Consider the following 23,941-nt stretch of genomic DNA (forward strand, 5'->3'; position numbering starts at 1 on the left):
ACATAATAAAGGTCACATACGACAAACCCTCAGCTAATATCATACTTAGTGATGAATAACTGAAAGGTTTTTCTCTCAGACCAGGAAAAAGATAAGGATGCCCACTCTTACTCTATTATTCAACACAATGTTACAAGTCTTAGCCCAAGCAATCAGGCAAGAGAAAAAAATAAAAGGCATCCATATTGGGAATGAAGAAGTAAAATTATATAGAAAACCCTAAAGACTCTGCCAAAAAAAAAAACTATTAGAAACAATAAAGAACTACAGTAAAGTTGCAGGAAGCAAAAACAGTGTACGAAAATCCATTGCATTCCTATATACTAACAATGAAATTTTGGAAAAAGGAATGAAAAAAATTCCTTTTGCAATTCCAACAAAAAGAATAAAATACCAAGGAATGAATTTAACTAAGGATGTGAAAAACCTGTACACTGAAAACTACAAGACACTATTTAAAAAACTGAAGAAAACACAAAGGTATTGCATGTTCATGGATTAGAAGAATCAACATCAATAAAATGGCCATTTTACCCAAAGCAATATACAGATTTAACGCAATCCCTGTCAAAATCTGAGTTGCATTTTTTAAAGAAATAGAACAAAAAATCATTAGATTTGTATGGAACCACAAAAGACCCCAAATAGCTAAAGCAAACCTGAGAAAAAAGAACAATGCCAGAGTTTCACACCCCTGATTTCAAATTATATTACAAAGCAACAATAATCAAAGCAGCATGGTATTGGCAGTAAAAAAAGACACACAGACCAATGGAACAGAATTGAGAGCCCAGAAATAAACCCACATATACAGGCAAGCAATTTTCGACAAAGGAGCCAAAAATATACAATTGAGTAAAGAAAGCCTTTTCAATAAATTTCAGTAAATGGTACTGGAAAAAAATGGAAAGCCACATGCAAAAGAATGAAACTAGACTGCTATTTGTCACCATACACAAAAATTAACTCAGTGGATCAAAGACTTAAATATAAGACCCAAAACAATAAAATACATAGAGGAAAACTTAAGTACTAAATTTATAGACATTGATGTCAGAGAGGATTTTATGAATTTGACCTCAAAGGTGAGGGAAGTAAAAGCAAAAATAAATGAATGGGACTATATCAAATTAAAAAGCTTCTTCAGAGCAAAAGAAATCATCAGCAAAACAAAAAGGCAACCAACAACAGAATGGGAGAAGTTATTTGCAAACAATAACTCTGATAAGGGATTAATATCCAAAAAATATGTAGGACTCAAACAATTCAACAACAAAAACAAACAAATCCAATTTAAAAATGGTCAGATGACCTGAACAGACACTTTCCCCAAGAAGGCATATAAATGGCCAATAGACACATGAACAGGTGCTCAATTTCACTAGCTCTTAGGGAAATGCAAATCAAAATCACAATGAGATACTACCTCATACCTGTTAGAATGGCTATTATCAACAAGACGAGGAATAACATTTGTTGGAGAGGTTGTGGATGGAAAAGGAGCCCTCGTTACACTGCTGGCAGGAATGTAAGTTAGAACAGCCAATATGGAAACAGTCTGGAGGGCCCTCAAAAAATTAATAGAGTTATCATATGACTCAACAATCCCTCTTCTGTGTATTTAACCAAAAATTTCGAAAACATTTATTTATAAGGATATGCACCCCTATGTTCATTGCAGTATTATTCGTCATAGCCAAGATATGGAAACTACTGAAGTGTCCTTTGATAGATGATTAGATAAAGAAGATGTGGTACATATATACAATGGAATACTACCCAGCCATGAGAAAAAAATGAAATACTGCCATTTGCAACAACATGGATAGATCTTGAGAATATTGTGCTAAGTGAAATAAGTCAGACAGAGAAAGTCAAGAGCCATATCATTTCACTCATATGTGGGATATAAAAACTGAAATCAACAAACAAGACAAACAAAAACTCATAGACACAGACAACAGACGACAGTACAGTGGTTACCAGAGGGAAAGCGGGGTAGATGGGTGGTAGAAAAGGGTAAAGAGGGTCAATTATATGGTGGCAGAAGGAGATTTGACTGTGGACGGTAAACACACAATGTGATGTACAGGAGAGGAAAAAAAAATGGCATAGACGATAGAGGTTCTGTTCATCCCTCTGGTGACCAAATCAAAGTTGTGATGGAAACAAGGAGCAGTAGCAAAGAAAAATCACCTGGGATGAACAAGCCATACAATTAGGGAGAAATCCAAGAAAGCACCATGCAACGGCAGAAGGTAGGATGGGACGAGGACGCGGGGCTGCCAGGTCCCGAGTGGCTGAGTGAAACCAACAGCGCCAGCTGCAGACGCCACTTAAAGGGGCCGTGTCCGCAAGCAGAATTTCCCAGTGACAGACCTGCTCACTCTGAGCACCGGTGCCAATCAGCTGCACACAGGGGGCACCAGGGCCTTACAGGGAGACTGAGTTGTCAGAGTGAGGGCTTAGGCGAGACTCACTCTGTACAGAAGTGCCAGCAGTATCTATTGTTCCCTGTTGAGCCTTCCCCACTCCAGTAAGGGGACGCAGTGCCACTATAGCTGTGACATCATCAAACTGGATAACAGAGGTCGCTCCGCTCAGAGGATTCCCTGAAACCCCGCCTCCCCAAACTTGCGGCTCCACCCACGCCACATCCTGGTATAGCCTCAGCAAGTCAGGTGCTCCTTGCTGAGCAGCACCTAGACTCACACTGGAGGCAGCTGGCCTTGGTTTCTGGTGTGGCCTTTTGAGGCAACTATAAGCACAGCATCTATGGATTGCTTACTGAATCTTAACAGATGGCCCCAGAGGGGCACAGGCTTGGGCTAAATTTGGCCTGCAGCTGAACCCCTCTCTGAGGGCTGGGCTCTTGGACACCTACTTCACAAATACACACTAATAAGGCTGGGAGACTTAGGAGCTTTGCTTAGTACATAGAAACAGACACAAAAAGGCAGCTAAAATAGGAATACAAGAAGCAGAAGCCATATGAGAGAACAAAACAGATATGCAGATATAATAGAGTGAGGTAATCTAACAGATGCAGAGTTCAAAACACTGGTTATAAAGATGCTCAATGAACTTTTGGGAAGTGTAGAAAACTCCAACAAAGAGATTTAAAAAAAAAAAAAAACATGAAAATGGAAATGGAAATTATAAAAGGGAACCAGTCAGAAATGAAGAACACTTTATCTGAGATGAGAAGTATATTAAATGGAATAAACAAAGTAAATAAAGAAAAGGATCAAATGCCTTATCTAAAGGACGGGAAAGCCAAGGACACGCAATCAGAATGGCAAGAGATAAGATGCCAAGACTATAAAAATAATTTAAGGAAGATATGGGACACTATTAAGGCTCCAAATATTTGTCTGATCAACATAACTGAAGAAAATCAAGATGTCGAACAGCTGTTTGAAGAAATAATGATAGAAAACTTCCCTAACCTGCCGAAGGAACTGGACATAAAACCCCAGGAAGCTCAGAGAATTCCAAAAACCAGGGATCCAAACCAAGACACCTCATAATTAAAATGCCAAAGTTTAAATACAAAGAAAGAAGATTAAAAGCAGCAAGAGAAAAACAGATAGTTACTTATAAGGGAACACCGATAAGACTGGCAGCTGATTTCTCAAAAGAAACTATGCAAGACAGAAGGGCTTGGCAAAAAATATTCAACAGGATGAAGACCCAGGATCTACAACCAAGAATAATTTATCCAGCAAAGCAATCATTTAGAGTTGAAGGGCAGATTAAGAACTTCCCAGACAAAAATAAGCTAAAGGAATTTATCGCCACCAAGCCAGTATTACAGGAAATGTTGGAGGGACTTCTTTAAGAAGAAAAAACATGTATCAAAAACAGGAATGAAGAATGGTAACAACTACATTCCTATCAATAAGTACCTTAAATGGAAAAGAATTAAGTGCTCCAACCAAAAGATAGAGTGGCTGAAAGGATAAGAAAACAAGACCCATACATATGAAAAGGAAGGAGTTGGAAAAAGATATTGCTTTGATGGACCTAGAAGGTATTTAAGTCCGACAGAGAAAGATAAACACTATATGATTTCACTTCTACATGGAATCTAAGGAACAAAAAGAACAAACTAATCAAAAACAGACTCACAAATATAGTGGACAATTTGGTGACAGACAGGGGAGTGGTGTTTGGGGGGCTGGGAGAATGGGGTGAAGGGTTAAAGAAGTACAAATTAGTAGCTTATGGATGGTCATGGGGATGGGGAGCATGACATAGGGAACGCAGTTAGCATTAATACGTTGGCTTGGTGGAGGGTCAGGAGAGGGAGAGAGCAATTGGGGGATGGTTTTACGAACTATATAGATGTCTAACCAATGTACTGTATACTTGAAACTAATTAAAATTTAAAAGCATATGATATACAGATGATGTACTATAGAATTATACACTCGAAACCTATATAATTTTATTGACCAATATCATCCCAATAAATTTTTTAAATTATGGCCATGCCGCCATGAGTGTGTCCAATCTCATCTGATCTCGGAAGCTAAGCAGGGTCCAGCCTGGTTAGTACTTGGATGGGAGACCACTTAGGAATACCAGGTGCTGTAGGTGTTAACAAAAATTTTTTAAATTTTTAAAAATAAATGAAATAAGGAGGTGAGTTTGGATTCGGTAAATTAAAAGTCTATTATCTCCATTTTACTGAGATGAAAACAAAAGCATCTAAGGTTACACAGAACTATACCATGCTAGACTATTACTTGATTTATCCACAATTTCAAATTTTAAACCTAAAGATTTTAAAGACTATTGTAGGCTAAAAGTTCAACAAATATTATGAGAGCATCAAATGTGTATCAGGCACTGCCAGATGCTAACTTATGAAAATGTTGAATCCTGGCTCTAAGCTTGTCACAGGGTACCCATTTTCCAGATCCTAAAGTCATTCTCATCAACTTTTCATTTCCACTTAATTTAATTTGCAAATGAAAGCCAGGATAGTGTTTCTGTAGAGGTTCACATGGTTCGAGAAAGTAAAAAAACTCACAAAAGGGGAAAATATTTGTAAGTTATGTATCTGAGAAGAGACTTGTATCCAGAATACATAAAGAACTTTTATAACTCAATAATAAAAAGATAAATAATTTTATCTTTAATAATAGACATTTCCCCAATAAGATGTATAAATGGCCATTAAGCTCATAAAAAGATGTTCTATATCATTAGCCATTAAGGAAATGCAAATCAAAACCATAATAAGATACCACTTGACACACACTGGGATGGATAATCAAAATGTCAAATAAAACAAGTGTTGACAATGAAGTGGAGAAATTAAAACCCTCATATACTGCTGGTGTAAGTGTAAATGACACAGACACTTGGAAAACAGTCTGGCAGTGCCACAAAAAGTTAAACATAGAATTACCATATGACCCAGCAATTCCACTCCTGGATTTATCTATCCAAGAGAATTGAAAACATATATCTACAGAAAAACTCCAAGACATATATTCATAGCAGCATTATTCGTAATAGCCCAAAAAATGGAAACAACCCAAATGCCCATCAACTGATGAATACAAAATTGAATATTTTTGTACAATACAAAATGTCCAGAATTGGTATATCTGCAGCAACGGAAAATAGATTAGGGTTGCATAGGACTGAGGGGGGTTGAGTGGATTCAGATGAGGAGTAACGGCTCAATGGGTACAGCGTTTCTTTTTGGAGTGATGAAAATGTTCCAAAAGTGATGATAGAGGTGGTTGCGCAACACTGCATATGTAAAACCGTTTGATTATGCATATTAAATTCACTTTAATTGAGTCCCCCCCTACTGCAATTGGCTTGTTAGGTTTTAATTTAGACACCTCAATGAAATTAATTTGGAGATTACTGATCATTTTAATCTGCCTAATTTTAGGGCCTTTCTATTTAATAGTAAGGGGACAGGAAACAGAGACAGACTCCATTTACAAGTGATGAATGATTGCAGGATAGAAGTTAATATTTGGGGGGCTAAAAAAATAAGTTTTTCTTCCACCTTATTATTTTCCACACAAGAATTCACATACTATGAAAATTCCAAAGACAATGAGGGAAATATGTTACATTTTGGACAAAGGAGAAAAGGAAGATAATGAGGTCTTAGATTTTAAAGTGAAAATGGGCAATTTGCAGGTAATTGAGGAAGAGTGGAACACATTTGGCAGGTAAATTTTTGCTAGGCAACTCAGAAAACAATGGGACACCTCGGGCGGGGGATCTAATCAACAGGCTCCTGCCTAGAGTCTTCCAGTCTAATGCTAAGGTGATTATGCTAAGGTTCCCCTCCTAGATCAGGTTTTACATCTGAATCTCTTAGGCATGAAAGGGGGAAGGTCTAAATTTCTTTCTGAGTCTTTTGTTTCTTAATAACCAGCTTAAAATAAACATCCGAAAAGGCAGCTTTAGGGTGGCAAAACTTTGGTTCCCTTCAGTACTCCTTACCCTATAAAGTGAACTGTCTAATCTATGTGCTTGAGTGTGGTGACAATATAGGTACACGGCTGAGAATATTCAGTATAACACCTATAAAGCTTTAGGTTTTGCATATTCTTTATCTTTTTTAAACCAGTTCAAGAAAGAAAAAGGAAGAAAAGAAACGGAAAAGCAAAAATGCTTATTCAAAACATTGTTCCCATACTGAAAATATATCTTTCTCTAACAAAAATTGTTATGGAAATTGGCAGGTAAAAACTGTTTTGTCTGTTTAGGGGACTTTTCGGGGGTGTTTATTTTTTCCAGCCTTATTAAGATATAATTGACCTATATCAATAAGTAATTTTATAAGAAGTTATTTCCATAGGATTTTGAATTGTTCTCCATGCAGTGCCTGACACAGTAACATCTCATTAAATACTTGTTGAATAAATAACTAAATCTAATCAAGTTTTTTAAGCTCTTCATTGTGTATGGGTTAGTATGCCGTTGCTCACTGCTCACATGGAATTATGGTTTACCATTGTGCCTGGAACAATGCCTGGCACATAGGTGATCAAAATATATTTGTTAAATGAATGGGCTTTCATATATAACTGTTCTTTTTCTTTCTCTACCATTCATAGTCCACCATTCTCAATATACAAAATCAGTTTTTCTAAAGTTCAAATAAAGGCGCAATAGCTGTTCATAGCAGCATTATTCAAAATAGCCAGAAACTGGAAACAATGCAAATGTCTATCATATGCTAGAGAAACAAAATGTGGCCTGTCCATAAAATGGGATATTATTACTCGCCTGTAAAAAGGAATGAAGTGCTGATACCTGCTACTACATGACCTCCTTTAGGGAGACTGTCCTACTGTCTGGAAGAAACCCAAACACTGTAGCAGTACATTACGGAGTACTCCCCTCCTCCTAATAAACAAGGAGAATGTGTTCATGATATCAAGAAATGTAATTAAAGCTTTTAAAATAGGATTTAGGGAGTAAAAAATGCTACTCTTTGATAATGCATATTAAAGCATTCAAAAAAGAAAAATCTTCCTTAAGGTAGTGTGTCAGTGATTAGAATTAAATGTCATTCTTACACCTGTGAAACAAAAATTTTAACTTCCACAGCTGAAAGTCTTTTTAAAAGAAAGGGTTGATTAGGCCAGTGCTAGCAAGAGAAAATGAGAAAGAAAAAAAAAACAGGTCCTGGGGCGTGAAGTCTAAATTACCAACAGTGCCAGGTGGGAAAGGCAAGCATGTCCACCATCCTGGAGATGCTGAGCGTTTTTATACGTCAAGTAGGGGGGAGAAATATGTAAGCCATTCTGAAAGAATTTACATTGGCTATCAATAAAGGGAGTGGGAGAAGCTGAAGCGAGGCCAGTTCTGGGACAGGTGCAAGGGACAGGTGCAAAGGACAGGGAAAAAGCGTTTGTTCCTGTGGATTAGCTGTGGGTAGTGGATGGGAAAGTTCCTGTGTAAACAAAAAGGGAAGGCTTCTGAGGTTTAATGGTGCCTAGCTATTCTCTTTTTTAGATAATGACAGAAATAGCCACCTGGAAGTTAATCTGGGGAATGTGAACAGTCTTGTTAGTTGGCCCTGCAGCTGTTAACTGATTAACCACTTTTGGTCTCTTCCTTCCACCCTATTCCTGCTGTAATTTAATTTCGGACATTTCAGAATTTTCTCCTTGTCATATGAAACTCCACTGATAATATAATAATTAGAATCTATGATATCAACAAAAAGCTACCTTTGAAATACAGGCTTTATTCTGTTATGATATTAACTTAGGGCAATCTAAGCACAAATATAATTTGTTTGCTTACAGTTTTATTCATATGACAACAATTAAGTGTTTGGTATGCCGCCGTTTATTATTCTACTTCATATTAATGTGAATCCAGAGCGTTACACATGATTTCTGTGAAGAAGGAATGAAAGATTCTTCATACCAGCTACCTGAGGCAGGTGGTAATGGTTAAGGAAAAAATCACCTTGCCGATACATGCAGTGTATAAATATGTCTTCTGAAACTGACAAGACTTAATAGATCGTTTTTCCATCTCAGATATCTTCAAATAAGAAACTCAGCATGAGGTGAACGTAGATCGGAAGGTCCATTTCTCATTCCATCTCTGTCTCTGACATATGGTCTTAATGTAGGTAGGAGGCAAGAGAACTAAAATGTTAAATCAAGCTATATTCCGAGACTGAATATGCTGATTAGCCCTGCAGCCAGACCATGAGAAAACCTGGATAACAAAAGAAGATTTCTGCTGAGATTGCTGACAACCCATTTCCCTATACCGTGAAAGGAAAACAGGAAAAACAGTCTTCAAGTGGCTGCCCTACACAAAATGAAACCGTTCATTCCCTATGGCTCAAACCATAAGGAACCTACGGAGTAAAGGCTGGGAACTGCCATCAGGCCTTTCAAACTGCAACTCTTCCCCTTCCCCTTCCTCCCTGTATGTCGGTCGATATCACTGGAAATGGGTAAACAAAGTCCTTAAACTGTAACTCATGGAACTAAAGACTGATATATGAACTGGGTTCCCTGACACTCAGGACTTTTTTTCCCTTGTCTAGGCTTTTTGTCTTTGCTTTTCCCCTTCTCTAATAAACTTTTGGTTCTAACTTTGGCATGTGTTTGAATTCTTTCTTATGCGTAACCCTCTTCTCTCTCAGTGCAGAGCTTTGAGTCTCCCCCAACTCAGAGAAATTTGCCCTGTCCTGCATCAGTGTGATCTTAACAAGTCAATATTTTTGGTCTCTGAAAATAGAGCAGCTCACTGGGCATTCCCTCTCAGAGACTGTCTTGTCTGGAAGTCCTCAAAGCTCCTTTCTCCCCGCCCCCTAAGTCAGCCACGTGCTTCTCATAGTTAACATCTTACAGTCAGCTCCCTTGTGAGGATGGGAAAATGGCGGGACCTCTTGGGAAATGACACACAATGGTGGACAGCTACAGAGAGAGGAAACACCAGAATGCTTCCAATAACCGGGAACCATATTGAATGCAGTTTGTGCCTGTTTTTTCAATTTTATTTCATGTAAATGACGTGGAAGAATTTGCAGTTTTGTACATTAGCATAAGTTGAAATTTAGTGAGCTTCGAATTCTTTTAACCCCTAAACTAAAAATTCATTTTCTTTCTCCTACAGTATGCTAAAATTTACTATTCAGTATTATTTCCCAAATGTTAATCTTGGCTAGGATTAGTTATATTTAGGACATGGTTAATTATGTCCCAAGGCAGCCTAGTGATTTTCAGAAAAAAAAAATAGCTGCTAGAATGCTTCACTTGTCAAATTTATCAGGGAAGCTCAGCCAGCACCTCTATGCTCTGATTATGGAGAGCCTTCCATGAGAAGAAATGCTAGGGGAAATAAATACTTCTGCTTTGTGGAACATTATAAATTCATCATGTCTTCCAATTATTTATCTACCCCCCAAGTTATTCAGTCCTGAGCCTTGAACTCAGTAAATATTTGTGGAATACAGGCATGAGCTGGTAGTTTCTAGCCCAACTCTATCAAATATAATAGAACAAGAAGGCATGTTCATTATGTTTTAATTCAGATATCTTGTATCTGATTACTTAATTTAAAGCCATTTTAAAGTTAATATTTCTTTTTAAAATGTCTATCTTTGGCCTCCTTTAGTCCACAAGTGTTACCGGAGAGTGAGGCTCCCCTCTTGACACTTTGTCTTGAACAAAGAATTGAGCAAGACGCCGAAGTACAGCAGCAAAAGCATAGCTTTATTGGAAGGGAAAGCAAGGCGACAGTACACTTCCAGATGTGGAAACGGGGCCCAAGCAAGATAAGCCCACAAAGGGCTCACGGGTTCAAAGGCCCAGTAACAAAGCCTTTGGGGTTTTTATTCCTACTTGCTGCGGGTTGTTACTTTTCTTAGAGGAGTGGGCTTTCTTGATTGACAACTAAGATGGACAGAACTCAGTGACTCATCGTTAGCTTTCTGTGCATGTTCATTCCCAGAATTCAGTATGTTATAATGATATTAATGACTTCCGGGCATATGCATTATATTATAATGACCGTATAATGAGGCTCAGGTGAATTGAAGGTCGTTGTGGGCTTCATTGCACATGTGCAAGTGACTGGCTGAAACTAGTACCCAATTTTCTGCTTACTTGTTTCCTTGTATGAGTTATTTTTAGCCCAAAAGTGCTTTCCGCCTTAATTGTGGGCAGACTGTGGCAGACCCTTTCTAGAATAGAATGACCTCAGTGTTTTGCAGGTGGACCCGAAACCCCCTATTAACTTTCCTGCCAAACCGTTTTTTCTAAGAGCCATGAACCCCTTCTTATTTGTATGGATGTTAAGGGACAGGAAGTCTCTTCGTATCTGCTTCCTGCTGAGCAGGGTTGTAGTCCCTGCCTATTGGGGTTTCATGGAGCTCTTTCCCTCTCTGCCTCAATCAGAACAGGGTCTCGGATATCCCAACAAAACGCCGCCTCTGTCCCTAGAGAAGGAAAGAAAGAAGATACAAACTTATTATTTAAATCATATATCTAGTTATGTCTCTATTAAGGGAGTAAAGGAAAACAAGCTTGGTTAATATGTTTCTTAAAGGAAAAAAAAAAAAAAAACCTCTTGAGTTAAAGGTCCCCTCCCCTCTCAGACTCTAAGGGCCTTGCCTGGCCTAAAGCCATTTCTGCCTACAATGGACCAAGAAGAGTGCTGAGCTTCAGAGATCCTTATCATAGCCAGGGGAGCAGAATCACCAGTTTCAGGGTAATTATCTGAGTTTGAGGGAGAGGGCCTCTTCCTCAAAGAAAGGAGGAAAGAAAAAAACTTAACTGTATACTTAAAAAAAACACACACAATTAAAAGTTCCGTAAGTACCTTTTGCAAATGATGGCCCCGTCTTGGAGAGAATTGAACGCTGTAATAGCACATTATAGAAGTATAGAAGTAACAAGAACACTTCAGCTTTGTTAGAGACTTTTTACATTATAACTATAAGTGTTAAATTATTTCCAGTAGGACTCATTGAGTTATTATAGTTGATTTCTAATACCATTTTGGTTCCTAACTAAAGATACCAACTTAAGCTAACAAAATGTTATGTTTTGGCTCAAAATGAAACTGCAGCTCTTTCTTGACCAAAAGATATTTCCAGGCTTAGCTTTGCATGGGCATTAATGGCCAGCGACTCCTTCCTTTATGTATATTGTGTAGGATAAACTAGAATTTGAAGACCTTTAAATTGTTCTCAGAATATGCAGTTGTTAGAACTCATACTCTCTATTCTATGACCCTGGGTATTTTAAATCACTTGACTTCCTTAAGTTTAATTTAACTACAACATGATGCACATAAAAGATGAGTCTTATGGCAGATCAAATACAGCATTAAGGATTTGAGTGTGTCAGTGACACACACTTATTCCCAGGAGCAGCAATAAAAAACACAAAGGCTGTTCCCCTCCACTGGCATCTCCTAGAACTCAATCTAATGTGGCCCTGGGGAAGCTCACAATTTGTAACCATCTGCTTCCATTACACACAGAAGATGCTCCAAGAGGAGGGTTTTAATATGCAACAAAATATACTGGCTAGTGTGCACATTAACTATTTTTTAACTTATGAGTTGTAAGTTTTTAAAAAGTCATGTGAGAGTAGTCAGCTTCCAGTTTCCTGCAAAGGGTCCCAGACGCAGCCTGGCTGACTAGGGCAGCGTGCAATCCTGTCCTGTGCCAGGTTTGTAGTCATGAAATCACTCTCCATCCAGACCGATGTCTGCAGGATGACTTATCAATTTCCCAGTAGACAGCCAGGCAGCTGTTACACATTGTAGCGTGCTTCAAAGTAAGCTTTTCTTTAAAAGAAAAAAGAGGGAGTATAATAAAGATTTACTGTGAAGAATGGGAATCGTGATTGAAAAAAAGAATGCATGGCCTCTTTCAAAGACCATAAAATATTTCAGGTCTTTGTTCTCCTTCTATAGTTCTTCGGTTTCTGCTTGTATATTTTCTCTCCCTTTGCAGCAGGAGCTCCACCAAAGGAGTAGATTTTCTTACTGCAAAATATTCTGTAAATGGAGGAGTAATATGTGCTGACCACTAGTAATAATATAGAAATACATACAGTCTGCTTTCCCTGTTTTGCTGAATCTACTCCACATGTTCCCCCATGAGATTTGCAAACGTCCATTACAAACTGCTGGGGAAAAAAGGCAACTTAAATAATATATATTTTTTTTCTCTTAGTAAACTTTATAATGAATCTATATAGATTGTTTCAGGGCTTTTTTTTTTTTTTTAATTTAATGGTTTTGAACAGCCTCCTCTGATACTAAAACCTAATAAAGGCATTATCACCAGACTATTAGATTATAGGCCCTCCTTTTCCATTGTTATAAATGAGGAAACTGAGACCTAAGAAAAGAGCTGGCCCAGTCTGGGTCACACAAGTAATCACGCAGCTTTGCCCAGGACAGACCAGAGCCCCGGCCTGACACCACAGCAGGCCACACTGCGTGCCTCTCCCTGCTGCTTTGGTGCTGCTTCCTTTGTTGGGAAAGCCAAAAAATCAAAATCATCTTAAAATAAGAGTGAACTAAAGAGAATCTGGAGTTCTTTTTTAACAAAACCAAACTGGAAAATTAATGTTTAGAGACCATTTTTAAAAAAATAATAATTACTTCCACTGATTTTTCTAAATCCAGATTGTTCTTTAAGGCAAGGAGGACTGGGAAGGACTGTGGAGCCCCCTGCTGTGAAAAAGTAGGCCAAGGTGGTCATTACTTAATTCAGCACCAAAAGAAATCCTGGACTGTCCAGGGATATTTAGATTTAATTTCAGCCTACCATCAAATGGGTAGGTTGTTCAATGCAGAGAAGGAGCAACAGAATTCTTATGTCAGTACCGTAGTAGATGCCCAATTAGACCATCAGGACATAGGAAGGTAAGATTGGCCTAATATTCACTCCTGCCACCACCATGAGGACTAATAACCCAGATACTTACCAACCCTTACATGGAACAGTGCAGACCTCTCCTCATGTGCTGCTTCTCCATTTCCTTCTCTTTCTCATTTTCCTTTCTAAATCTTGACATATTAATATAATCTGAGGGACAATGACTTTGCAATTTCCCAAGATTTGAGAAGTCTCATTGTTTTAAATTATAGCTGCATTCCTAAGTAAAAAGGTGATATAGAGAAAATATATATATAATATACCCAGTAATATATGTAATGTATTTTTTGAAAGGTCACCAAGTAGAGATATACATATCCAAAGCCATTTCCTTTGACTGCATTTATACCTTCAGTAGGAATTTATTGAGCATCTATGTGTCCCAGAGATTGACTGGTACTAGGTGCAAGGTTGTGAACCAAAATGTCACTATAAAAAGATCTAAAAGACAAACTGCTACTGAACAAATCAACATAAATATACACATAGATACAACTTGTGGTAAGTGAGGAGAAGTTTAGAAACAGAATTCAAGGTACAACATTTCAATACCACTAGAAACCTACCTATGAAAATCCAGGAATATTTTAACACATACGATAACATTATTTTTCACATCCATTTCTTTCCTTTTTATTTTAGTGTTTTTAGATTTAGCAGATGATTCTTTTCCAGTGAAATCAAGCCATGGATCCTGCTTAAATATCTCAAGTTTAATCTTTTGTATTGGTTCAAAGGAGAGAAAAGAAATAGGCCATATGTGCCAAATTATAGCAAATTTTTCCCTGTTTTAGGATAAAAATAATTAACTGATTCAAAGCTATATAATTTGCACTCTAACAGTATATGACATTGCCCATTTCTTTCTAAAAGTGGATATTATAGTTTTTGCCAGTATCCCTGTTGAAAATGGTATCAAAAAATAAAAATAATAATTAACTGGTTTGATTTTGATTCCTGGCTTTCTAGAAATGTCTGCATGCTATTCAAAATTTTCTTACAGTCCCTAAATTAAACTTTCTACTTTGGCTATGAGTGTCAGAAGGCGGCAGTGTTACTGTAGAAGTTCTGACTGTTCCAGTGACTGTAGACTGTGTATTCTTTTTTATAGCATGAATTGTATCCAGAAGGTTCTCATGAGCAACTAGCATTGTTGAAGGACCAAAGTCTCCTTTGATAATCTTTCAGAAACTCAAAGTAATCTCCCGTTGACTAGATACATGAAAAGAAAGCATACTAATTTGAACAGACCCTGAAGGTTTTCACCCTCAATGGAATGTAAATAATGGGGAAACTTGGAGAGAGGATATAGCTATAGAGAAGGGGGTCATCCAGGACTATTCCTGAGTCTGACTTGAAAAACAAGGTGAATGGAGGTGCCATTTAGCAAGTAAGGGTTAGCAGATTTGTGGGGAAGGACTGGATGTTCAGTAAATTGGAGGAGCTGCCAAACGGTATTGCGCCCTGAATTTTCTAGTGTCAGGAGATGGTTGGGTATATCGGAGCTCAGAAGAAAACTTGGTCTAGAAATGTAAAAGTGAGAGTCGTTAGTATAGATCACATGGAACACAGTGGGGATGGCTAAGGATGTTATGGAAGAAAGAAAACGACAGGAGGCCTAAGGAATGTACCTAGCTCAGGGAGGATGGGTAGCCTTCTTCTCTGCCTTCTAATTTTCTCTGAAAATATAGCTCCTGGAACTCCACCTCATTCTCTAGACTGTCTGACCAGCTTAAAGAGCAGATCTGCCATCATTCAATGAATGTAGCTTCAGTGGATGTTGACTTAACAACCTTACTTAGGTCATATTAACCTTGCAGTCAACGCAACTTCTCAGACTTCTCAGAACAGCTGGTAAATCGACTTCTTTTAATCCAAAGATAGATTTATTCTTGTTAACCTATTGGATTCCCCACTGTTTTATTACTGGTCCCCGCTCTATCTGTGGAATCCTATTTCTAACATTCCGCAGATGGGTTGTCACAGGCCAGTTGCTTTGCTCTCGTAGCTTCAGTTTCCTTACCCATAAAGTGAGGTGTTAATTGTGTCTATCTCATAAAGTTTGTGAGGATGAGATAAGTTAATTCATATGAAGTGCCCAGAACAATGCCTGGCACATCATTGCTTAATCAATGTTGTCATTATCCACATTGTCTATCAAAGTTTCTAATAATTATATTGCAAATGCTCTCACTGAATTTGAATGTCATTAAGCAAACTATAGAATATGGTTAAGGAACTAGTTTGCTAAGTGCAAAGAAAGCCAGGGACCCAAAAGAAAAAGAGGGTAGGATGAGAGTAAGGAGAGAAGGGGGCGCAGGCCCTCTAGCCCCCACTTTAAACAGATTTCTTCTCTTTATTTATTTTTTTTTTAATATTCTGTTTCTAGAAATGTCACATGTGAAGAAAGAGTTCTACTTTAGGGGAGAGAAAAGTAATCTTGGCTAAGTTGCTAACTAGGGTAATGTCCTAGCCTCTGCCAACCACAATTCAGTTCAGCAAAGCCTTATTGTATGTAGTACCTACTATGTGCAAAGCACATGAGAGAAAAGGGATAAGACTTCTCTGCTTCCACTTGATTCATAATACAATTCAGTGATTTGTCTCCATAGACTCCATGCCAGGAGGTCTGCCCTGTGTGCTATGGCAGAGGTGCAGAGTACAGTGGCATCACAGAGGAGGAGGGTCCTGGGAGGCTTCATGGCGGTGTTTTTTGCAGAGGGGCAATAGGCAAAGATGAATGGAGTGGAAGCCCAGGCAGCAGGGACAGTGTACATAGAGGGAAGAGCATCAATTCTCATTTTCCACACTGATCAAATGACACAAATGATGCTCAACTTCCAAGCTTCGTTCTGGTTTAATTGGCATATAAGGAGAGAGAAAGAATAGGGAGCGTGAGGACCCACTCTGCCATAGAGCAGTTCAGCTTTTCTGCCCAGGTTTTGGAACAACAGAGTAAGGTAATAAGAGTTGCGATTTAGGAAAGTTCATGTGATACCAGAACAACTTTAATTTTGTGGTTCAAGACCCTTGACTAGTTATCACAGGAGGCCCAAAGGGATGATAAGATTCTGGATTAAAATGATCTCTAAACAGAATTAGCGCTTAGTAATCATTTTCAACCTAGCTCATTAGGGCAGGCTAGGTCTTCTTATATTTTACTGTTGTATCTAAAGAATCTAAAAGAAAAAAGCTCCGGGACACATTGCTGCCATCTGAAAGCCCGCATTTTTAAAGGGTATAATACATAGTGACAGTTTTGATATATGCAAGTGGGTGTGCGTCCCAATACTTCACCATTCTCTGCTAGCATAATTTAAAATGACAATTTAGCATGTCAAACTTAAGTGTGAGTGAAGTTCCTTGGATATTTATAAAACATCAAATGGATAGAATCATGTCAGCAATTGATGGAGTTTTTTATTACTAAATCACAGAAGGATTTTTGGGTGATAGTTGCTGAACTTCCAGCCATGGTATTAATGTGCTGATCCACGGTTTTGAAGGCATTTTCACTCATCGGTGAAATAATAAATAAAAGGATATCACAGGACTCCCGTCTAAGTTGTAGTCAAAGACTGAGACGTAGGACAATGATACAACTTTTGTTTTTTAATGTATTAACAATCCATAGTTTCGGGTTCCCCTAAGAAAATGGAAGTTACCCATGCAAATAACGAAAGCTTTAGCCTGCTGACTTAGTTGACTGTTTGCTGTTTTTTAATCCCCCTGCCCAGAAAGCTTAAGGTTTGCCAAGTTTGGAGTTTGGGTATTTTTACGTGCAGATCTAGACACATCCTGTACGTTTCAGTAGATATATGCCTAAGAAAGCGTGTGTGAACACGAATTTTTGTGTCTACTAATGCTTAAATACTTTAAAAACTGGGCGGAACTCAGTGAAGAGAGCAAGCGCCGTAATCAGCCCGGACTACGTCAGCGTGACCAGTCGGGTGCTCGGGGACATCCCCTGGCGCCTTCCGCCCCTCCCCGCCTCTGGGCCCGTGCGTCTCGCGGGTCCCGCCTCCCGGCGCCGGGCTCTGACGTCACCGTCTGCGCCGCGCGGCAGAAACAGGAAGTGCAACCAAAACAAAGGAGCGGCAACCGGGAGCGGACCTCCCTTCTGCCTCCCTTCGGCGTACCTCTGGGCCTCGGCAGCTGACTCCGACGAGCCGTCTGACTATGTCCAATATGGAGAAACACCTGTTCAACCTAAAGTTCGCGGCCAAAGAACTGAGCAGGAGTGCCAAAAAATGCGACAAGGAGGAAAAGGCCGAAAAGGCCAAAATTAAAAAGGCCATTCAGAAGGGCAACATGGAAGTTGCGAGGATACACGCTGAAAATGCCATTCGCCAGAAGAACCAGGCGGTGAATTTCTTGAGAATGAGTGCGCGGGTCGATGCGGTGGCTGCCAGAGTCCAGACGGCAGTGACGATGGGCAAGGTGACCAAGTCAATGGCCGGGGTGGTTAAATCCATGGATGCGACGTTGAAAACCATGAATCTGGAAAAGATCTCTGCCTTGATGGACAAATTCGAGCACCAGTTTGAGACGCTGGACGTCCAAACGCAGCAAATGGAAGACACGATGAGCAGCACGACGACGCTGACCACTCCGCAGAACCAAGTGGATATGCTGCTCCAGGAAATGGCAGACGAGGCCGGCCTAGACCTCAACATGGAGCTGCCGCAGGGGCAGACCGGCTCCGTGGGCACCAGCGTGGCCTCGGCCGAGCAGGATGAGCTATCCCAGAGACTCGCCCGCCTGCGAGATCAAGTGTGAGGACAGAACCCACCCAAAGGTTTCCTGGCTGTAGCCACATTCTGAAATGCTCTCTGTATTAGAGCGATACTGTATACACTAGAAACTTTGAAAATGCCAGAATGCTGAAATTCTCTTAAAATGCTTCTACCTTTGGGTTTACAGTGCTCTCTCTCACTTACATTAAGAAATTCCAGGCTTTCTCCACTCGTAACTGGATTTTAAAGTTCTGTATAGCTTGTAATGATGTGTATTTTTATAGCTACCTTTTAACAGGACTAGTTAATTTGGTGTTTATGAATCTCAAAGTTTTGATCAAAATTTTAGTTCCCGTGTATTCAGTTTTCTGCCCGGATTATCAAAATCGAAGAATGTGTTGTTGTTTTTTTAATATAGTGTAATTAATAATATGTGGAATTGACACGTGCATAAGAATTAGAGGGAAATGATTACTTTGATTACAGGACTAGCAACACCTCGTTCAACTTATTTAATAGTGCTTTTTCTGTGTATCCTTTTTTTCCCATCAAAAGGAGACTACAGTTGACTATTAATCTGTCCTCATAACTTACACTAAAATTACAATAGGACGTTCTCGCATAATACCTTTTTACTGTTTATGTAAATTCTGTAAATTTTTTGTGTGGTAGTTGTCTTATAACTGGAAAAATGCCACATAACTTCCATTTATTATAAGGAAAAATTATTCAATTATGTTTTTATTTACTGAAGTTCTTTTTAAGACAACGTTTAACATATAACAGTTTCTTTCAAATGAAGTTCTCTAACACATTTCTAGTTATTTTCCTATTTCAACACTTTACTTAGACTTCTTATAAAGTATGTTAATTAGCATGGCAGTCATATTACTCACTCTAACATTGCCAAAGAACTGTGATTGTTTTGAGACAACTCTGGGACTGTGTGTGTGGGTTTTATTTTGACTTTAACCAAAATTAGAAATAAAATTAGAACAGCATTTTATGTTCTGTTTGCATTTATTATTTTGTTCTTGAAATAACTTTAATAACCTTGGAAGTACAAGTTAGAATGTTTTACTTAGCCATGCAAATAATTTATACATGCAGCCAGCTGGGACTCCTGGGAAGACAATTCAGGATTGGACAGCAGGCTTGCCCCTTAAGGCTAGAACTCAGATGTGCTGCCTTCCATCTTCCTGGAATGGCAGCGTGTATTTTCTGGCTGAAAAGTAAAGCCTGTAGCAACCCACCACTTTCTCATAGCCTCAAAACATGGAGAACATCGATTTGCTTTTGCCTGGCAAGTATGTTAATCTAAGTGAAATATTTATGAATATGTTAAATTATCCCCTTTTCTTCACTGGAAGACTTCTCCATAAGAGAATTCCACTGTTTCAGAAAATAATTATAGGGACTTCCAGGCCCTTTGAAAGATTCATAACCAAGTATTCATTATAACATGTTTTCCAGTGTGAATGGAAAGGGGGGAAAAAAACATACATGCAGATGAGAGCTGATCCTATGTTTAAGTGTCTTTACATCTGACTGGATGTTGTTCTGAACTCTGTAAGGGACACCTGTCAATTGCCCCATGTGTTTCTAGAACTTGCCCCTTTTTGTGTCTCCTCTCATCCACACGATTGCACAGAGGCAACTGAGTACAGCATGAGTCATAACCCCTCTTTAGACGGGAAAAAAAATTAAAACTTAAAATATAGCTTAGTGTCGAACCCTTTGGTAAATTAAAGACCCTTTTATAGTGCAGATTTTCCCAACAATATTAATATATTTTGTGAGATTAAACAATGCTTATATAAGCTTGAATTTTCTTAAAATGTTCATTTCAAATTATATGAATGAATGTTTTTAGAAACCATAAATATTATTTTCAAAAGCGTATTAGGCCCATGAATTATTTCATCATTTTTGCAGTTGATGAAATGCTGAAATGTAAACCATGAAAGTTTGTCAAATAAATCATTTTAAACTGAATGTCCCTGCAGATGAGTTTGCATTGTGTTTAAAAAGCTATTTAGGAAAAAGAATTCAGAGTAGATTTGGTTCAGAAAGCATGGTATTTTTTGACACTCACCCTTACCACCTGAATTTGTTAGGTTACCATGGAATTTTCATGCATATTTCTGGAAGCCCTAACTATTCTTTATTGTAACAGTTCTTCATGCTGACAAGATTCTTTTTCATATTGAAACTTCCTCAGGTGAAAGAGATACAATTTACAAAAAGATTCAATTCAAACATACCAAGGAAATAGTTAATCTTCCATGCAACTACTAATACAGTTTTTACTTTTTCTTTTTTTTTCTTTTCTTTTTTCCTGCCTTCAAATGCACAAGTTCTAACATGGATTTAGAATAAACTTTTAGAGATCAGGCAGATCGTGAATGGTTTGGAGGCCAGATTAAAAGTGTGGACTTTACCCTGGCGAAAGAAGCAGGAGCGTGAGTCATCAGAACCTATATTGTACAAATGAAAAAAAAATTAGAGCCTAGATAGAGTAGGGTGACAGTAAAAATGGAGAGGAAACTGCAGTGCTTCTCAAACTCTGCTGTGCACATGGGTCTGCTTAACCTGGAGATGTTCAGCTGCACACCCTGATTTCCAGGTCTGCCAGTGCTGCTGCTGCAGCTGGGCTGAGGACTGCCTTTTAAGTAACATGGATCTAACCCTGCTGCACATTAGAACTGCCTGGTACTTTGTCATTGTATAGGTCATCTTTCCCTCCACAAGATTTCTATATCATGAAATAAATGTCAATAATACACTGAGAAAACATTTTTACTTGCCTTGACAGAGTTCCAGCTTGCTACATTTTTCACAAAAGAGATGTTAAATACATTTTAATTTAGTCGGTACTTTTTCTCAGATCCAGTTGTTTAAAGGCACTTAGAATAGTTTTCATCATTTCATGATCCCTTCCTTGTCCCTTTTCATGATCATGTCCATGGACCTAAGAATTCTGTGACTTGAGTTATTTTAGTGGGTGAGAATACAGCAGATGAGAAATAAACAATGAATTGCTGTTTTGTGCCAATATCATCAAACAGAAGGAAGGTCTAAATGATGAGAATAAAAATGCATCTGCTAACATGAATATCCTCAGCTGTAGCAGGAATTAATAAAAATCAAAGTAAATTGCTTTTTTAACATTTTTTTATAGTGTCCATAATGAGGGTGTTTTTCTACAATGGTAATTTGGTATTGTCTTGCAACTCTGTATCTAGTGTGAGTGAATGGTCTATAAGGGAGATTCTTTAATCTGGTTAATATTTTGGTTTAACAGGCAGTGGCATATTTAAGAAGACGATGTTACTTTAAAATGTAGTCCTATGCAATTCTGTATATGATTTGGGAGACCCTTTAAACTCATCTCTCTATATATTATCTTGGGAGCCCCGATTTGAAGTACTTCTACAACATGCTGGGGAATATGTGGATTGAATCAAAGATTTGGGCTAAAGGCTGGCAGAAATACACTACTGTAGATTTTTATTTTATTCCTTTATTCATTAGAGAGCCTTTCAAAGAAAAAGGGAACACATTCACATTAGCGAGGAATTTTCACATTTTATTTTCATTGCACAAACTTGAAATTCATGAACTCAGACTACCTTTCAGCATCATTAACACTGCAGAAGATACTTTGGAAATGTTCATTGATGCTTTTCAGGTCTCGCTTAGATGGTTAAGTGTCAGAGCTGGAATGTACTTTGAGTATCCATCCTGGAGACTTGGGATGGGAAAGGAACTTGACATCTTTGCTCTGTCATCGGCATCTCTGAACCACTTATTTTTAACAGCGTTCAGGAAGGTACTCCCACCACTTTTTTTGGAAGGCACTCTTTAATCACATCTATCAGGAACTTCTGATATTTTTTAACCACATTCCATTGTTTCCATTTATACTAGTTATTACCATCTGAATAAATTCACCCACCTCCCTCTACCCTATCTGCATCCTGATACGAAATTGGTTGCTTCCTAAATTCTAACTATAGCCAAAGTCTTCATATTTAATTTTCAAGTCCTTCCAGCCCTTTTAATCGAAGACAATTAGTTTCTGTGTCACATGTCAGTATTTTATGTCTCCTGCCAAGAGGACAGCTCATTTCTGAATCAAATTATCAAAGCCCCCAGAGGGGTGGGGAGCAGCCTACCTCCGCCCCCAGAGACCTGCCTGGTTGTCTGCATTAATGCCCAGAACTCCCTTTCCAGGAGCAGAAACCGCTTTCACTTCACCACAGTCTTTTGGCTCCATTCCTGCTAGATGGTCAGGAACTCAGTGTATACTTCGGAGGTGCTCTCCACTCCACCAAATTCAAGGCCAGCAAGTACTGAGCCAAACTGCAATTGTGGATTTCAAACCAGGCCTCCACCTTGGCAGTCTCCTCCTGTGGCATTTCCAGGGTTGTTTGTACTCTGTCCAGACCCCTTCTCAGGTATCAGCTCCGCATCCTGGGCCAATTTACCCACCTTCTGGTATGCACGCGGCAGCACCCACCAGGGCACACAATGCCTGCTCCAGAAAGGCCAAGGCTGTTCAGGGACCCTTTGGCCTCTCAATGGCCCTGCCACCTGGCCATAGCTCTGCAGTCCTTCTCCAGGAGCAGTTGGCTTTCTTTGACAACTGCCACAGCAGGCAGTGCAATTACAGATACCACCCTCCACAGCTACCTTCCCCTTTGGTGGGACTGGCCCTGTCTTCCAGTGGAAATGACCTCATTTCCAATGCTGCCTCTTCCTACATTCTGCTGGTGGCTTACCTCCCAGGGGGTTGCCTCTTGTTGCAGCTCTAAGGTAGGCCTTGGTTCTGGAGCAGCGGAGCCTTGTGCCAAATCAAGGGTAAATACATGGATGGCTGCCAAAATGTCACCCTAGCACCAGGCCATCATCTCTGGCTACTGGGGCTGTCTTTAGCTTTCCAGTGGAAAGGAGTGAAGATAGTCAAGGAAATTAAGTGGTCTTACTGAGTCTTCAGCCTCCCTCTTGCTGATGCTGAAAGCATGTCAAGGGCTTAGAGTGTGGGTTGGTCAGGAGACTGGGTGGAAATGGAAAGTAATACCTCCCTTGGGCTATACAAAATGCCCCCAAGCACTTGGGCTTAGAGGAGGGCCCAATCATTGCTTTACTTCAAATATCCTGTGAAGGAACCCAAACCTTCTAGGGCTGGATAGGCAGGGAAGCCAGGCCATGTCCCTCTAGTCTAGGTCACATTCACTCTCCCTCGTGCAGGAGCCTCACCCTGGCCCTTGGACACCCACAGCCAGGAGAGCATGGACTACTGGGGCCCCCCTCTCCCTCCTCAAATGCTCTCCTGCCCTTCTGAAGCCCCTGCTGCCCCCTCTTGCTCCAGAAGTGGTCCTTTGCTCACCAGTTAACTAGTTCCATCTCTTCCTATGTCTTGAAAATCTCTGTGGTATCCTTTGTCGACCAGGCCTCTCAGCCACCTGCTCGCTTACCTCCTCCAGCTTCGGGAAGAGGAAGAGAGCAGACATTAATTCATCGGATAAATATTCAGAGGCAAGGCCTGTGTGAGATGCTAGGGGCACCTGGGCCAACCAGATGAAGGCCTGTGTTTCTTCCCAATTTCTGAATGGCCCCTCACCTGCATTTTGGAGCAAGAAACAGATAATGAACAGATTAACAAATGTAAAACATATCAGGCTATGTTAAGTGCTTTGTGGAAAAATAAAGCAAGGTTGGCATGGAGATGGGCATGGGTGCTATTTTAGATAAGATGTACAGGGCAGCCTCTCTGAGGGGAGAG

General features: G+C 39.3%; 2 protein-coding genes, 1 long non-coding RNA gene and 1 pseudogene across 5 annotated transcripts in view; all 4 read left to right on the plus strand.

Annotated features, from left to right (window-relative positions):
• GNAL (G protein subunit alpha L) overlaps nt 1-23,941 on the plus strand; it is a 154,699-nt gene that overhangs the window by 117,796 nt on the left and 12,962 nt on the right. The gene's annotated exons all lie outside the window — the stretch shown is intronic.
• Nucleotides 4,484-4,602, plus strand: LOC120590932 (uncharacterized; annotated as a pseudogene).
• On the plus strand, nt 5,078-9,113 carry LOC120588838 (uncharacterized). The gene is made up of 2 exons (XR_005649330.1): nt 5,078-6,725; nt 8,541-9,113. It is a non-coding gene; the product is annotated as an uncharacterized LOC120588838 (long non-coding RNA).
• Nucleotides 17,458-20,148, plus strand: CHMP1B (charged multivesicular body protein 1B). The gene has a single exon (XM_039846144.1). It carries the CDS (start codon nt 17,597-17,599, stop codon nt 18,194-18,196), a length of 600 nt encoding a protein of 199 aa, XP_039702078.1. The 5' UTR covers nt 17,458-17,596; the 3' UTR covers nt 18,197-20,148.

The sequence above is a fragment of the Pteropus medius genome, unplaced genomic scaffold (genome assembly GCF_902729225.1).
Source record: "Pteropus medius unplaced genomic scaffold, Ma_sr-lr_union100, whole genome shotgun sequence".
Lineage (NCBI taxonomy): Eukaryota > Metazoa > Chordata > Mammalia > Chiroptera > Pteropodidae > Pteropus > Pteropus medius.